Source organism: Ctenocephalides felis, unplaced genomic scaffold (genome assembly GCF_003426905.1).
Source record: "Ctenocephalides felis isolate EL2017-DRISC unplaced genomic scaffold, ASM342690v1 CF-g0.4_SCAFFOLD_01170, whole genome shotgun sequence".
Classification (NCBI taxonomy): Eukaryota; Metazoa; Arthropoda; class Insecta; order Siphonaptera; family Pulicidae; genus Ctenocephalides; species Ctenocephalides felis.
Genome location: NW_020537324.1, coordinates 44,407,002 through 44,426,166, shown reverse-complemented (window position 1 = coordinate 44,426,166; position 19,165 = coordinate 44,407,002). Strand labels below are relative to the sequence as shown.

The window sequence follows — 19,165 nt, the reverse complement described above, 5'->3', positions numbered from 1 at the left end:
TTGAACTTCTCTAAGTAAATGAAAGTGAACCCGCAAATTATCCATTTATGGAAGTGATCTTTGGTAAACCACATTTTTTGTTTTTTGGTCTGACGTTAACACAAACAAAGCGGATGGTTTTCCAACTTGTGAACAGGTAACGTATAACTGCCCATGTGAAAAACAATGATTTTCTAAATAATCTATTTGAAATTTATCCCGCAAACACTAAGCAATTGGCCTTGCGACATGTTATTGCGAACGCAAGGCGAACTGAATATTGCAATCGTTTGAAGTCAAACGGAAGACCAGTCAGAATCTTCGGTATGTCACCAAATCGCCAGCAATTCTTGCCGCAAAGAATAATAATCACTTACCAAGCATAATTCTGATAATTCTCACTAATGTCATTACTCGAATTTTTAATTACGGTGCGTAAAGTTCCAGCAGCTTGCATTAAGGCACGACGCCATGCACAACTAATTTTCTTAGCTATAAACCTTGCGGAGCCCGAGACCTTTCGAACGAATGCAAAATTGTCGAAATCGGTTCGTGCGTTCTGGAGTTATTTTGTCAGGAAGAAAAACCGGACTTATTTTTATATATATAAAAGATAATCTATTTGAAATTATTTAAAACAGTTATTGATTATTTTTATTACTAATTTTTAATTACGGTGCGTGAAGTTCCAGCAGCTTGCATTAAGGCACGATGCCATGCACAACTAATTTTCTTAGCTATAAACTTTGCGGAGCCCGAGACCTTTCCAACGAATGCAAATTGTCGAAATCGGTTCGTGCGTTCTAGAGTTATTTCGTCAGGAAGGAAAACCCGACTTATTTTTATATATATAAGAAGAAGATATTGAATAATGATTTTCAGCCAGTTGTCGAAATAAAAGAAACAAATAAATATAAATATTTATTTATAATATACGTTTCGACACAGATTGTGTGTCATCATTCAGCAATCCTTTGTTAACAGTATCTAAAAATATTTATAAAGTTTAAAAAAAAAAAAAATTAACTTTATATTTAAAATAATTAAATATATACATACCACACCAAGAAAAATCATTTTATCAATAAATACATATAGAAAAACCAATCATACATTACATATAAATAAATATAGAAAATAAACAATATTAACTGACATGTTTTGTTTTTAATTTTAAAACTAAAAATTTTTGTAATGTACAGGGTCCGGCACTCGAAGTGCAACCAATTGCTACATTCGGCCAAATGCGATTTATTTTTGGACCATCTAAAGGCCGTAGTCAAAGCTAAAGGTGGTCATATCGAGCAAAAGTAAATTGTTTTTAAATTTTTGTAGTTATGAGCAAATAGAACGCAAACGAAAAGTCACGTGACACACAAGAAGTGTTTGGAGATGGATTTTCAGAGATAATATGATATTCATGAGATAGAACTATCCCTACTAATCAGCACATCTCCCTTTCAAAAGGAATCGAATGTTGTTTGAACCATTCAAATCGGTTGATCCATGCGCGCGAAAACGTGGACGAAAAAATGCGTACATACAAAACACACATACACACATCCATTTTTTCTGAGGTATGTCAAAATGTTCAAAAACCTTCAAAACGTCAAGAAATGCAAAAAATTTTATTTTCGATTTTTGGCCCATTACTATAACTACCTTAAGGAAAGTTAACAAATGCTTGCACCTCAATTATTCATATTCAACAATATTGCGCCACATTGCATTGCAGTACGAATTGCGTTTCCATTTGAAAAATGATCAGCTGATGTACTTATAAGTCCATTGTGTGAGCAGATGAAGAAATTAACTATCCAACGGTATTTTCAAATTTACTTGATCTGCTAAAGTTAAAACCACACACGTCAAAATGGAAAATTGATGCGCCACTTATCCTCTCGCGAAATCTTAATCAGCCAAAACTCTGCAACGGTACTCGAATTGCTGGTAAAAAATTAATGATAAACGTAGTAGAAGAAATTCTGTTCTGTTATCATTCTTGTTCGTACAAGTGTCTTGCTATTAGTTATCATACTCTTTATATTATTTTCTAAAACGGTTTTACCACGCTTTAAATGCGTATATTCAGTTATTAGTCTACGAATCGACCATTACAAACTTTTCATAGTCCTAAGTTATAAAGATAGTTTACACATACTTATATTTTTTAAATTATACTTCTTTTATATGTTATTAATAATATTTATAATTTCATTTATTTGCTGCTCTTGTTTGATCTCAAACACATACAATTTAACAGAATAATATTTTATTAACTTCCCGAAGGAGAAGTTTATGCTTTCATAAAAAAATCCGATTTGCTAACTTTATGTTTTTCGACGTTTCAAGCCATTCTGAATCGAATGAGACCAAATTTGGGTAAAGTATGTGTGTGTGTATGTAAACAGATTTTTTGCCGTAAATAGACGTTTTCTCAAAAACGGCTGAACCAATTTCAAAAATTTAAAAGCCATTCGATGCACCTCGATGAGGACTATTGTTTGTCAGTTCTGTGCGATGATCGGCCAAGCCATTTCTTTATAAATAGCAAAAAAGTGAAAAAAATTTTGTTCACGTTTTAGCCCGCAATTCTGAATCGATTTTGAAAATTTAAAAACCATTCGAAAGATATTGGTTGGGAATCGTGCTGATTAGTTTTTGGTAGTGATCGGCCGGGCTTTCTCAAAAACGCCTGAACTGATTTCAGAAATTAAAAATCCATTTGATGTATCTCAATGACTATCGTTTGTCAGTTTTATGCGACAATCTGCCAAACCGTTTTTTTATAATTTGAAAAAAAGTGTTAAACTTTTCGTCCACATTTAAGCTCATACTACCGAATCGATTTAAAAAAATCAAAAACTGTTCGAAAGCTATTAGTTGAGAATGATACTGATCAGTTTTAGGTGAAAATCTACCGAGCCGTTTTCTTGTAATTAACAGTTGAAACATTTAAGATTTTTATGGAACTTTATTTGGCGATATATATCACGGTGTTATATAACTTATTGAAATATTACGGTCTTACGACTAGTAGTTTAATTTTAAAAAATCATCAAATTTTGAGAAAATTAGACGATTAAACGATAAATTAAAATTAGACGATTTACTTGGTATGACGATAGAGTACTTGGTCTTAATGAACATACTAACTAAACCATTGAAGTCCTACGGAAACTGGTTCAATTATAAAAAATGTTGATTTTTGAAAATTTGCTATTAGTTGATCGGATAAATATTGTGAAAAATGAGTAAAAATAATGTAAAGGATTATGTGATGAGTTTAAAGTTGTGTCAAGGTACATCTCCTTTTAATAATATCAATACTTATTAGATTTTTATTTTTGAAGGTACATTATGACGCATTTGCGTACAGTATTGATGTAAATACATATCATAGGTTTAAAACGAGAGCTATTTTTCTACGGCTGCTAATTTATAAATTTTTATAAATAGCAGGTCCGTAGCAATACGAGCAATAGAATTCGAGGAAATTTGCTGCGGAATAGGTTAATATTCTAACGTTAAAGTGATTTTAATATTTCATTATATGTCACAATAATATTAATTGAACAATTTATAAGCATAAGGAAACTGATTTTCAAGTTGCGAAATCAAATTTTTACATTTAATTATTAAGCATAATTATCATAATTTATGCTTTAGCAAATGGTATCATCTCTATTAATTTTCTTGAATGAGTTTGATTATTACTGAGGGAATAAATCTAATATGAAAATAATTTTTTGGTAGACTAACATCGGTCCTATTTTGGTGGCAGTGAACTCATATAATGACGTAGGCAATTGTTTAACGCTGACCAGTACCAGAAATGTGCATCTCGCGCCACAACTTCGACGGGTGGTGCAAGAAGCAGTGCGACAGCAAAGCGAAACTGGATACCCGCAGGCCATTATTCTGTCTGGTACATCTGGATCGGGCAAGACTTATACGAGTATGCTGTTATTGCGACAACTTTTTGAAATAGCTGGCGGAGGTCCGGAGACTGATGCTTTCAAGCACCTCGCTGCAGCTTTTACAGTTCTTCGATCTTTAGGCTCTGCTAAAACTACCACAAATTCTGAATCCAGCCGCATAGTAAGTATAACATTTAAACTCACATAGTGCACACACACACATATATATATATATATATATATATATATATATATATATATGATATTCAGTTTTCAGGGCAATACATCAATTAAAAAAAATTTGTATGACTTTAAAACATTTTTATTTCAACATCAAAATTATATAAAAAAATTTAATATATATATATATATATATATATATATATATATATCGACGTAAAATTCTACGTCATCATCAGTGGTTATACAATTGAATTAACAGAAAAAGTGAAGTTAAAAACTAATTATAAACAGCGAAAGAAAAAAGAAATTCAATGATTAAAATGATATAATAATTTAACAAAAATTAAAAATAATAAACATTTTTTATTTGATGTCGTAATCTATTTAAAATAGGGACAATTCATTGAAGTTCAAGTAACAGATGGTGCTTTATACCGAACCAAGATTCACTGTTACTTTTTGGACCAAACTCGAGTTATTCGATCATTGCCACAAGAAAAAAACTATCATATATTTTATCAAATGCTGGCTGGGCTTTCTAGAGAGGAGCGTATTCGATTCAATTTGGATGGATATAACCCAACAAATTTACGTTATCTACAGGCCTTCGATACGCATCAAAATCAAAAAGAAGATTCTGAAAGGTAAGCGTAATATATATATATATATATATATATATATATATATATATAAAGGGCCGGTCCTGCCTTGCACGCGATGAATGCGAAAAATGCGGGCGCACGCCCTAAGGGGCGCCAAAACGAGATTCGGAAATGAAATTTATAATACATTATTTATATATTTTTTAATATAGAATCTAGAATACTTAATAGATTATAATAAAGGCTTATGGAAATGGAGCAAATATGAAACATGAAAGCAAAATGTACTTAGAAACAAAAATCGTGAGCTTTTTTTATACCTAGTGGTGTCCATACTAAATCTAATTATTAACTAAGCAGAAATAATGCAGATACAAAAGTAATTGTGTTTTGTTTTCAATATAGTTCAGAAAATAAATAAATTCTTTGCATCATCTAAAATACGTTAAAAATATAACTTTGAAACAATAATCTGATAATCTGAATCTGATGGGAAAGTAAAGATAAATACAATTCGTCTCTTACGTTATCAATAAGGAGAAGTTTATGTTGCAATTTTGAATATTGTTAATAATGAAAAAATAAATTAAAATAAAATTTTAAAAAATCCAAAATAAAATACGAGTGTTATGTTTAAAAATGTTAAAAATACTTCAAAATATAAAATATTTGATCATGTTCAACCCGCAAATCGCTTTGATTTTCTAAATAAAATTAAAATCAATGTATTTTATACGCTTTTAGATTATATCTAATTTTTTGTGTAGTATATCCAGAATGATTAAAAATCAATTTCAAAAAGTTAGGTAAATATTTATATAATTTTAATGATAAATGTTAAAACAGTTAAAACTATTGGGGGGGGGGGTCGCTAGAACAAATCTTGCATCTGGCGCTGAGGACCTCGGGACCGGCCCTGTATATATATATATACTCAGTCTTAGTTAATATTAACAACTATAATATAATATAATATAATAATCACTACGCCATAAATCTCATTACATTGTATGATCTCATATCAATGAACTGTAAATGTAAAAACGCAGTAATTCTCATGAATCTCGATCGGGGAAGAACATAATTTGCACATCTTTGTGATGCTTATGTAAAGACGAACTGATTAGTTTTTGGCAAAGGCAGGTCGAGCCGTTTTGCAGATACAAACCTAAACTAGTGAGGCGCTTAGCATCGTGCCTTAAGGCTAATTGCTGGAACTTCCCGTACCAAAAATTATTATTTATTTAAAAACGATTAACATTTTTGAAAAAAAAATTACTTCGAAAAAATTAGATTTTTGGGAAACTATAATTTTGACAAAAAATTACTTTTTTTGAAAAAAAAATTTAAAAAAAAAAATGTTTTCTTTATTTTGACATATTTTAGAAATTCTGAACTTTTTTTCAAAGCAATCGTACTGCTTTAACTGCATAGAGACGAGATGTAGAAGCGCGTAAGTGCCGCGTCCCGTCTAGCGGATTAACATTGGTACTGTACCCATAGGAATGTAAACAAAATTTATACTTATTGTTAAAATTTCTATGAAATATCTGATAATTTGATGTGCATATGTCTAATGATCATTTTTGACCGCCAAATGGCATTTTTTTACTTTTTTCATTAAATCTCCGAAACCGCTAGACCTGCCTTTATAAAAATTTCATCAATTCTTTATCTTGTTAATACAAGTAAAATGTAAATGTTTCTTGAATTATTAAAATTTTTGGCACTTTTTGCCCCGTATCTTCGGAACCGCTAGACCAGCCTTTGCCAAAAACTAATCAGCACTTTTCGTTATCAGTACGAATCGAATGTTTTTTGAATTATTTAAATCGGTTGATCGGTGTTCCCGAAATCGTCGACGAAAATTTGTATCCGCACACACACACACGCACACAAACACACATACATCCATTTTTTCTAAGGTATGCCAAAATATTCAGAAACGTTTGAAACGTAAAGATATATAAAAATTTTCATTTTCGATTTTTTTGCGATCACTATAACTTGCTCTACGGGAAGTTAAAAATATACAAAAATTTGTAATTTTAAGTAAACGAAACATCCGATTTGATTGAATCAAAAAACATTTTGATTATGTTAACAGTGTGAAGAAACGAATAGTTTTTGAAAAAAGCAAAAAAAATTTTTTTTAATTTCAAAAATTAAAACAATTTTTTTATTTATTTTCCAAAAAACAATATTTGAACATCAAAAATAATTCGAATTAAATTATACGCTTCAAAAAATAATTTCAACAATTCAGTTCATTAATTCTTAGAAATATGAAATAAAGTTGATTGTTCTAACTTCAGTTGATTAAAAGGGTAATTATGCAGTAACCACAGTAAATAACATAGCATTGTTATGGCAACGCTATGTTATGCTTGTTTCTTGATAGTAAAAACTGTGAAAATGTCTATCTAATTGTTGTACGATAATGCATTTTACATTTATAACATAAAACAGTATGTTACAAATGCGCATTACGAAGGTGAGGTTATCATGGCATTCTACTTGCTTGTTTTATACGGAATTGGCCCATAAGTTTTGTTTATTTATCGTTGTCGTATTTAAAAGCCCTTATGTTTTGTCTATAAAATACGAATAATGAAAGTTACAGTTTTTATAATAATCTATTTGAAAACTTTTAATACCTCAAATATTTCATTTCGGCTTAGGAAGTTCCAACAATTTGCCTTAACACACGACGCCACGCACAAATAGTTTTATTTAATTATTATATGATAATGTATTTAGTACTTAGCTTACTAATTGCAATGTCTTTTCCAGGTTTCAAGCTTGGAAGGCTTGTCTGAGTGTCCTCGGAATACCGTTTTTAGATGTGGTGAGAGTTCTTTCGGCAGTGCTGCTCTTGGGAAATGTAATATTTGTGGATGGTAAATCTTTAGAAGTATCGGTTAAAGGCGAAACTGAACTCAATTCAGTAGCGAACTTGTTAGGTAATTGTCATATCTAATAGTTGAAACATAAACGTATTTATAAATACATACGTCAGTATTTTGAGTACAGATAAATGATTGTATTTAATCTAAAAATATTTTATTTTGTGTTACATATAATTTTTTTCGAATGAAGCATTGCATTATGTATAAAGGCTGATTGCTCAAAATGATTTATAAAAAAAGTTCGTAACTCTTTATGTAAATTAAATTTTTTGGTTGTGTTTAGACTAGAGTATAGAATGAATTGAAAGTTCTAAAGTACAATTATTATTTTTATTAGGTTTAAATAATATTACGGAAATATAAAAATAGTTGTTACGGCATTTTTTGAAAGAGTATACGTTTCCGTAAACTAGTAAACCAAAAAGTTTAAAGTGTGCTAACAAGTTTCATCAAAAGTTGTCGCATTTAATAAGGATTGTAAAATGGTAAAATTGTTGATAATATTATAATTAATAATTTTCAGTTAAGAAATAAAAACTGAAAAATGACATGACTTTTGTAATACATTCTAGTCATATTTCATTTAAATGTGTCAAATTTTCTCGATCGTTAAAGGTTGCGCTTACGACCATCATTTGAAATAAGTAATTGTATTGATTGTATTTGTAACTCTTATATATATGATTAATTTATTTGAATATATTTTAGGCGTTCCGGGACCATCACTTTTTCGAGGCCTTACATCTAGAACGCATAATGCCCGTGGGCAACTTATAAAATCTGTTTGTGATGCAAACATGTCTAATATGACAAAAGATTCTTTGGCTAAAGCTTTATATTGTCGCACCGTAGCAACTATTGTGAGACGTGCAAACAGTCTAAAACGATTAGGATCAACGTTGGGAACTTTGAGTTCAGATTCAAATGAAAGTGTACATAATCAAGCTGAGGTCACAAGTCAGCATGCTAGCACTGTAGGTGGAAACTCTGGTTCAAAATCTATGGTAGCCCTCAATAACGCTGTTCGTCATGCTACGGATGGATTTATTGGTATTCTTGATATGTTTGGATTTGAAGAACCAAAATCAAGTCAATTGGAACATTTATGTATAAACCTTTGTGCTGAAACCATGCAGCATTTTTATAATACTCATATATTTAAAAGTAGTGTCGAATCTTGTAGGGATGAAAATATACAATGTGATATTGAAGTTGATTATGTAGATAATGTGCCATGCATAGATTTAATTTCTTCGCTAAGAACAGGATTATTAAGTATGCTGGATGTGGAATGTTCTATAAGGGGAACAGCTGAATCTTACATTGCTAAGGTTAAAGTGCAGCATAAGCAGAATGATAGATTATTCGAACCTAAACCATTAGAGCCGCGTTTGTTCGGAATACAACATTTTGCTGGGAAAGTTATTTATGACGCTACAGATTTTCTTGACATTAATAAAGATGTAGTACCTGATGATCTTGTAGCTACTTTTCATAAGCACACTTGTGACTTTGGTTTTGCAAGTCACCTCTTTGGCAGCGAACTGAAAGCGTTGTATTCACTAGATATTGTTCCTCGGGGTATAAGTTTCAGAATATCTCCTACATCTCATACTGACTTATCAAATGGTGATGAACCGATATCTACATTGACACAAGATTTTCACACACGTCTGGATAACTTACTGCGAACACTTGTGCACGCTAGGCCCCACTTTGTAAGGTGTATTCGTAGTAATGCTACTGAAGCATCATCCAAGTTTGAGAAAAGATCTGTAATGAAACAAATTCGATATTTACAAGTGTTGGAAACTGTAAATTTGATGGCTAGTGGATATCCACATCGAATGAGATTCAAAGCTTTTATTTCGAGATATCGTTTACTTGCACCATTCAATGAATTATGCAGGGAAGAAGATAATGCCATTGATGATTGCAAATCGATAATGCGTTATGCGATAGACGCAATTGAAAAGAAAGAGAAAATTGTTTCAATGGGGTGGGATTTAGGAAAAAGACATATATTTCTAAGTGAAGGAATTAGACAATATTTAGAGAATTTGAGATCTAAAACAAGAAATGATAGTGCGACAATGATACAATCTTTGTGGCGAGGTTGGAGATTGAGAAGAAGGTGGATAGCATTGAAAAGAGAAAGGGATGTTCACATCACTAATTCTATAACCAATGAACATTCCAAGCCTAAATCATTGGGTAAGAATAAAAAAATCTTTTGATTTAATATAAAGCTATAATATATATATATATATATATATATATATATATATATATATTTCAAAGTAACTGGCAGCCCATTCGTCGAAATAAAAAAGGTATAAAGTATAAAAACTTTTATTTATACGTTTCGACACAAGATGCGTGAGATCATTCAGCAACACAGGACAAAAACACTCAACAAAAATTTATTTTAAAAAATTAAACTTAATAACATATTAGAGAAAAAAACATTTTTTAGAAAAAAATTATGTATAACTAAAAGATTTGAAAACTAATTTTACTAAAAGTTATGAAATACATCATTGTGAAGCTAGAAGCACGCCCATACCGAGCATCTAGACTCGACATAATTTTTTTCTAAAAAATGTTTTTTTCTCTAATATGTTATTAAGTTTAATTTTTTAAAATAAATTTTTGTTGAGTGTTTTTGTCCTGTGTTGCTGAATGATGACACGCATCTTGTGTCGAAACGTATAAATAAAAGTTTTTATACTTTATACCTTTTTTATTTCGACGAATGGGCTGCCAGTTACTTTGAAATATGTTTTAACGTCGAAAAAACTATCAAGATATATATATATATATATATATATATATATATATATATATATATGGTATATATATGATATATATTGTACATGTAACGGCTGGCGGTCGGGTCCATATAGTGTCCGATCCGCGCGAGGTCACATGTGTCTGTGACCAATCAGGATTCCGCGTGATTTGGAGATATACCACCAGGACGGAATGAATGTTATAGAACATTATGAATATATTATATTTTAATAATCTAGGTCAGGGGTCGGCAACCTGATTGCCGTTAAGAGCGCAAAACTAAATCTGAAAATTACCGAGGGCGCATCGGTATGAAAAAAAAAAGATTTTTCATAACTTTATTCTCTTAGCATAGTATAATATATACATTACGAACATTCAGTACATCGATAAAAGAAGAGTATTATCTAATAATACCTAATTATATACATATAATTTAGTGTGAAACTTGTGTGAAATATTTCATATTTGAAAACAAAGACTCGCAATTGTATGTTGTTGCACAATATGAGAAAATTTTTAGCGCACATTTCCTTAAAATAGGATACTTATTTTCATCGACTCAATTCCAAAACATTTTAATATTACTATGTGCTTTTAAAATAATATCATTTTGCAAGTTTATTATTTCTAACTCCACGTCTTCGATATTACTAATTTCGAAATACACTGAAACACTTTGCAGAAAATCATCTTCGGCAACTTTATATAAAATAAAGGGTTTATAAAAAAAATCCCAAAACGGGTTTTAGTGCTGCGAAATCTTGAAATCTTGAACAAAACTCTTCTGCCAATTTGTCTATAACTTCTAAATATGATGTAGTAGTAAAATTTTCTATATTTATTTTTAGACTTTCAACAATATGCCTTATATTTGGAAAATGTGAAATTGATTTGCGCTAAGGTTATCATACATTTACATTAACCGAGGGCGCATCTAAAGTTGATCGGGAGCCTCTGATCTAGATTATAGAACGTACGAACTTTGCGGTGTTAGGGATTATTGTCTGGTGTTTTTGGTGTTAATGGACTTTGTTGTGGAAGTAATATCGGCAGTAAATATAAAATGATAGGTAATTGTGTCGTTGTACAAATCACTGATCTCTTAGCCTTAGCCATGTTTTCAGGGGACTTTTCTTCCTCGAATTTGATAATCCTCTTTGATATTTTTTAAACCTTTGGAGTCTGAAAATGAATTGTTTAATAAAAAGAGTGCTTTAAGTATGAACTTTTTCTTCAAGGTTCTGTCTTTGAATATAATTTGTGTTATTGAGGTCTTCTAATTATACGGGCAACCTATTTTTGACTACAAAGGACAACGGTTCAGTACGTTGTGTGAAACGACCGTTCACGTAAAAAAAAAAAATATTGTGCGCAGCGTCTATGTGCGAGGCATACATTGCGCTTGCTGAATAGCTATTATTATTCATGATTATTTAATTAAAAAAAAGAATTATATTTTATTATTTTATTTAATTAATTTATTATATATATTGTAATATTCGCAGTTGAACGTTCAGCTGGATGTATTGGCAATACAGGATCTGGTAGGCCAAGACCACAGCCGATTGCTGGTACCCCTCCACCTGATCCGGCAGACAAGTGCGACACTAAGGTTGTTCAACAGACGTGTACCTTATTTGGACTCGACCTGGTGTGTATATAATATATAAAAAACTGGTGGTTCGTGGCATTGTGCATTAAAGCAAATTGATTGAACTTCCCGTATCGTAGTCAACATTATATAAAAACTTTAGAAAACGTAGACGTAAAAAACCTTTAATTTTACTTATAATTAGGTTGTTTTTTAAAGAGTTGTCCACCACTGACACTTTTTGTCAATTGCTTTTGAAATTTTTGTATATATATTTTTTATAATACTTTAAACCATATTTTTACCATCCTTCTAATAATTTTTAATTAAAAAACCTTTGTTTTGTAATAGTCATTTTAGTGGTTCAATCATTTTTTATCCCACTTTCAGTTAGCGAAAGCGGCATAAGGATTTCTTAATAATTTTTATTGCAGTTTTCTCCAGCTTATGGAAAAGCTTGAATATTTGGATAAAAAACATTTTATTTTTATTAAGGATTGCTCGCCCTCAACCTTAATTGGTTAAAAATAAAGTTTTCGCTTTCACTTAGATCTAAACATTGTGATTTCCAATTATCTCTCAAACACATTTATAATATCTGTAATCAGGGCCGGTTCTACTTAGAATGCGATGCATGCAAAAAATTCCGGCGCACGATTTAGGGGGCGCCAAAACGAGATTCAAAAATATATAATCAAGAATACTTAATAGATTATAATAAACAATCTAACCTAACTATGGTTATGAAGATGCAAAAAGCATATTTAGTTTGCAATGTGGTGTCAGTAGAAACAATTAACCGATTTATAACTCTGCAAATAATTAGTAAATTATTGTTCTGCTTAATCGATTAAGTGCACAGTGCACAGACATGTGCTTCAATGTCCAAATATTGTAGCTTATTATTTCAAGTTTTAATAAATTTCCGTAGGACAGTTATTTCATGAATTTTATACAATTAAAATATGATGATTCTTAACTCTGAATTTTATTCTTAAAGAATATTTGAAAAAACTTTTCTTTTTTTTAACTTCTGGAAGAATTTTTTTTATTTTGAAAAATAAATTAAGGCCTGTTTTAGAACTTTTTTCTCTGTATTTTCTAATTCGCAAGATTTGCCTTTCCCATAAAAAAAATTTCTTCTCATTTCTTCAACATCAACATAGGGTAGGGCGGGGCTAGTTGAGCAAATTTTTACTTAAACGGATGTAGCTCCTCAATGAAAAGTCTCAATAAATTGCTATACGGCTTAAAGGATTTGTTGTTTATCGCTTAACAAAAGTGTCAATACTAGTTTTTGGTAATAAGTAAAATTTAAACGCTACAGCTGTTTAAATACAAAAAGTCAAGTATGCTCAATGTACCCCATAGGTGGGGCAAGTTGAGCAGTAAAGAAGTATAATAAAATTATAGGTTCAATGTCGATTAGTGATGAAATAAAATAAGCTTTTAATAACCAGTTCTATATTTATAGTCTTTATTGACAGAGAAAACAAAACTTATAGTAATTTGCTTTGAATAATTAACGATTAATTAAGAATTATTTTCCATTATATTCAGTATTTTGGTTTAAAATCATTATTTCTTTATATCATTATTCATAAACTTAGCTTAAATCTTAAAAATAATAATCAATTTCTGGAAGTTAATGGTAATTGTCTTAGTGACAGAACAAGTTTAGCAACTATGCTCAACTAACCCCAACTCGGAATTTCAAAATAAAAGTGAGTTTTTAAAAAAACCGTTAGAATTATACCCAGAATCTCTGTGCATATTAAAAGTACTATAATTATATGGAAGAATAAAATTTACCTGGTTAAAAATAAATAACATTTGACTAAACCAGACGAAAACTCGTGATGAATGACTTTTTTACTTTTTGGTCTCAAAATAAACAAAACGCCCGTGAGCCTCACTCATTTGTCCAGCGGCTACTAGCAATCGCGGGATGTTTATTTCTCCCAAACCTCTATCTTTCCGCCATATAATGCCTAAACGGATGGTGAATAGTTTTCGGGATATTTCGATTGCTCAACTTGCCCCTATGCTCAACTAGCCCCGCCCTACCCTACCGTCATAAACTGCATGGCCATTTTTTGCTCCGAACTCCTGAATGGCAAACCTGGCTTTTGCAAAATCTTATCAGTATGATATCTTGCAGTAACTGCAAAACAAAAGTTTTTTGAATTATTTAATTGGGATGATTTATATTGTCGGAAATGCCGAAGAGATTTGTTTGATCTTTACAAGTGAACTCCAAACATGATAATTTCCCGTTCATTACCCAAAGAAATAAAACCTAATGGAACAAAATTTGAACTTACCATTAATATCTGTATAAAATAAATGAAAATTTGATGTTCATATGTCTAATGATTATTTTTGATCACAAATGTAAATTTTTAGAACTTTTTTTGCTTTTCCAAAACGAGATAAAAATTGGTCAAGCCGTTTCGGAAATGTATTGCTGACCCAGCAAACGAAAAAACATTCGATTCCTATTGATAAGGAGATGTGCTGAGTTTTTGGCAAAGGCAGGTCCAGCCGTTACGGAGATACGGAGCAAAGAGTGTAGAAAATGCAAATCGAGTTTTTGAGAGAACGGAGTATCCGATATGAATGATCTAAAAAACATTTAGTTTCAATTTTTTTTCTGTCACATTTTTTAAATTGTATATCGAAAATATTTCAGATTTTAATTCTTATTCTGGCTAAAGTTCTAATATTCTTTAAACAAATAATTTCAACTTTGCGATTCAGTATATATAATTCTTATAAATAAATGTTACAGTATTGATAATGATCTATTTGAAAACATTGAATATTCCTCGAGCATTTCGTTACAGTAAGGTAAGTTCCAGCAATTTGCCTTAAGGCACGATGCCATACACCACCAGTTTAAATTGAATTGGCAAATTTTGATATTCAATACCACATTATGAAATATTAAAATTTAAAGATAATTGGCTTCAAAAATTAAAAATTAGTGTTAGATGTGTACAACTCTTGATAAAAATAAATCGCCTTTAAAGAAAAATCTAATCTAAAATTCAGTGCGAAACATTCACCGACTAAAAGCACGATGAAAAATTATTCGATTGACTATTACGAAATAGAGGTTTGAGGTAAGAGGGTGAAAATTTAAATTTAAAAATAGGTTCCAAAAATTAGTGGTGGACAAACCTTAGTTAATTTCTGGTAGGGCAAGTTATATAAATCGCAAGGAAATCGAAAATGAAAATTTTCATATATATTTACGTTTTAAAGGTTTCTGAATGTTTTGGAATACAAATTTTTGTCGACGATTTCAGGAATACCGATCAATCGATTTTAATAATTCAAAAAACATTCGATTTGTATTGGTAAGGAGACGTGCTGATTAGGTTCAAACAAAGGTGGTCGGGTTTTTGCAAAAGGCACGTCTAACCGTTTGGGAGGTATGGAGAGAAAAAGTTGTAAAGACGGTTATGCAGTTTTTGAGAGAACGGATCATCCGATTAAATAAATTGAAAAAACATTTTGGTTGAGCAGACGGTGCGCAAAAAATGCTTTTACAGAAAACTTCGTAATTTAAAAAAAAAATAAAAAAAATCAAAATTTTCAAAAAAATACTAAATTTTGAAAAATTTCAAAAAAAAATCAAAATTTAAAAAAATCGATTTCTTACAAAAATTTGAAGATATTTCGAAATTTTCAAAAAAAATGCATTATTTCAAAAATTTCTAAATTTTCAAATTATCATAAAAATCTAATTAAAAAAAAATTCTTATAAACATATACATAAGTTGTTTGTAAAATACTCTCGTCGCTCAATATAAAAATAAGCACCTATAAGTTATAATAAATAATCTATTTGAAATTATTAAATTAAATTTTTCGGATGTTTAATTACGGTACGGGAAGTTCCAGCAATTTGCCAATGATTTTTTTTCAGTCAAATTTAATTTGGCATGAGTTTGAGAAAATCCTAATCAATAGGTGAGAAACATTCATTCCCGAAAGCGAGTCGAAAAATTATTTGATTACTAAAATGACTATTACAAAATCGGGTTATATAGTAGGAGGGTAAAAGTTTAGTTCTGTACGCGTTTTTTAACGAAAGAAATGAGTTATAAAAAATCTTTCCAGTCCTTGATATCAAGTGGTATGAAAAATCGATGATGTTCAGTTATACTGAACGTGATTGTAAAATTTTATAAAAATTAGTCAATCCATTGCGAAGGAGTATTGTGGTGAACAACTCTATGATTCGAAAATTCCATATTAAGATATATAAACATATTTACATGTTTATGGTAAATTTTCAGGAGAGACCACCACCAGTACCACCAAGTCGGTCGTATACTGTAGCCGGAAATAGTAAATTGGGTTACCCTCAAACACGAGTTATGAAGATGACTTTTCCGGAAGAGCTTGTCAGCAACAACAACAACTCTAAGGACTCTGCAAATGTTGTCCTGCGCAAAGGTGACTCTGTCTTAGTTATAGGCGCTTCACATAGAAGAGGCCACCTAATTGTAGAACATAATAACGTTACGTTACATGTACCTTACCAGTTCATGGAGCTTGTAAAAAAGAACTTCATATCTTGATAACAAATTATAATATTTCTATATTGACATATATATATATATATATATATATATATATATTAATTGTTTAATATGAACAAAACAGCACTCAGATTTGTTTAACACAACTTTATTTTATGATTACAGACGTTTCGAGACCATGGTGTGTCTCATCTTCAGTGTAATTTCAAAAACAGTTACTTATATACTACACATTCTTTAATAATTTATTTAAATTTCATTTAATTTTTGATATATTACCATGGTCTCGAAACGTCTGTAATCATAAAATAAAGTTGTGTTAAACAAATCTGAGTGCTGTTTTGTTCATATTAAACAATTAATATTCGTTCCACTCATATCATAAAATTCTATATATATATATATATATATATATATATATATATATATATATATGTATGCGCAATAATTTTGTTTCTCTATTATATGTTTAAATTATTAGTAAATTTTATGAAAGCTACATATGGTAAAACAAATTAAGATCCATTATATATAACACTACCGCGCTGTTTCAAAAACGATATTGCCATAATACAAAAAGATCCAAATACATTCAAAACGCCAAAAAATATATAGATAATTTAAAAGCAATAAAAATGTGCAAATTTGACGGCATAAAGAAAAATAAGAACATTTATCAACTTAGTTTAGACATTTACATATTAATAAAGATGATCGTTATAAGTGATCAAGCCAAACATGTCTTTAAACGAAAATTTTAATTAATAATTTTAAATAATCCTTCATTTGATATGATAATATCAATTAATTCTAAAATATAACATGTTTTGGATATTTCCAAAAAACCTAGAACAACTTTTAACGACTTATGGACAATTTAGAATATTATTCAATTTAAAATTATTTGACTGATCTATGGACAAAAATTATATCACACGTACTTCTATATGTACAAATGGAAAATTGTACATTAATTTTATTAACATTTTTAATCTATATTTTTCGTATTATTATATAAAAAATACTAGTTGGCTTTTATATTTTTATGTATTATTTTATACCTGATTAAATTAGGGATTAAGGATATTTATACTCAATTAGTAACCAGTAACTCATCTATATACTGGGAACTATATATGTAAAGCAATAAATAGAAAATACAGTTTGACATGCCTCTAATTGAAGCATTGAATATAAGAAAAATTCATGAATGTCATAAAATGAAATCAAATCAACCCAAATAGGCACGGATTATCAGATAAGATTTTAAAAGTAGTCTAAACTTGTACATATACCCATCAATTATTTACTTTTGAAATGTTAGACTTTTATGTGCAAATTCAAAATTAATTTATGAATAATATGAAGTTAAGTAGATTAATGTAAACTTATTTTAATTAATAAATTCAAAATATTGATTACATATCTATATATATTTTGTTTAAAGTACTCGTATATAAAATATATGCAATTGTATTTCAGATTAAGACCATTGAACTAGCAAAAACATATTCACGTTTCAAAGTATTCTTATCGTAGAATTATATTGTATATATTTTTAGGAGTAGATATATATATATATATATATATATATATATATAATTGTTTTACAGGTGAAATCGAAGCGAGTAAGCGCCGCTTAAAATATTCAGTACAGTATGGTCACAAACGCAACGCAACGGTTGTGACTGAACTAAATGTATTATTATGTATGTAAAAATTAATTGCAGGCAATTGACTACTAATGTTCAACATTTAGCAGAATATTCAACAAAGAAATCTATCCGTATATAAGAAATAGTTATTTAAAAAAAAAACGAAGGAAGAAACTTTTTTTGACTCTTTAAAAACAATGCGGTCAATTGTTATGGCGGCTGTCTCTACCGTACCCTGGCACAATCAAACCTAGCCCCCCTACTCACATTCGTTTCATCAATGAGTTGATTTTTGCGCCCGAATGTTTCCTTTTTCTGGTCACATAGTCCTCAAGTCCAGTTTCCATCATCTTTACCATTTGTGTTGATTGATTGTTTTGCACGGGTCGATTTTGTAGGTAATAACGTGCTAACAACTGTATCACAGAATGTTTCAGTTTTACGTTGATCTGATTTCTTTAAAACAATTATTGCTACTGCAACAATTACCTGTTCTTTTGCAATCTCATTTGAATTAAGTGATTCATATTTAGACATCTTAGATGTTACTGCTCGGTATTAGTAGCAATACTAGGTGCAGCTTATAAAATCTCTTTTTTTTTTTCAGTTGGCTTTATTAATTGCACATATTTTATTTTAATGTTTCCAACCTTATCAACTGTTAATAGAAGTTGCTGCGACTACTGTGGTTGTAACATGTAACAGGAAAATAGAGTTCGATGCACGCGCATCACCAACTCCCTGCACAGTTACATAATTGTAATGAGTTCACTTTAAGGGGTTAGGGGTACTTGCAGGCACGAAAAAATGAGTGTTTTCAGTATTTTTTTTTGGTTATTAAACGATGTTTTTTTACAAAAATATTAATACAGCCTTATTATACAATGTTTTGACTTGATGTAACAAAAATTTCAGAAAAAAAAAATCAATATTCCCACAGTTATAGCTGTTTTTGTTGACCCTGTTTCAAAAAACGG

The 19,165-nt window shown here is 30.0% G+C and overlaps 1 protein-coding gene across 1 annotated transcript in view; it reads left to right on the top strand.

Moving 5' to 3' along the window:
* LOC113367286 (unconventional myosin-IXb) overlaps positions 1 to 16,572 on the top strand; it is a 66,935-nt gene extending 50,363 nt beyond the window's left edge. The window contains exons 4-9 of the mRNA XM_026608904.1: positions 3,736 to 4,080; positions 4,476 to 4,726; positions 7,478 to 7,647; positions 8,302 to 9,807; positions 11,895 to 12,040; positions 16,288 to 16,572. Of these exons, the coding sequence (XP_026464689.1) occupies positions 3,736 to 4,080; positions 4,476 to 4,726; positions 7,478 to 7,647; positions 8,302 to 9,807; positions 11,895 to 12,040; positions 16,288 to 16,572 (2,703 nt within the window). The remainder of the gene's footprint in view (positions 1 to 3,735; positions 4,081 to 4,475; positions 4,727 to 7,477; positions 7,648 to 8,301; positions 9,808 to 11,894; positions 12,041 to 16,287) is intronic.
* Positions 16,573 to 19,165: the final 2,593 nt, after the last annotated feature.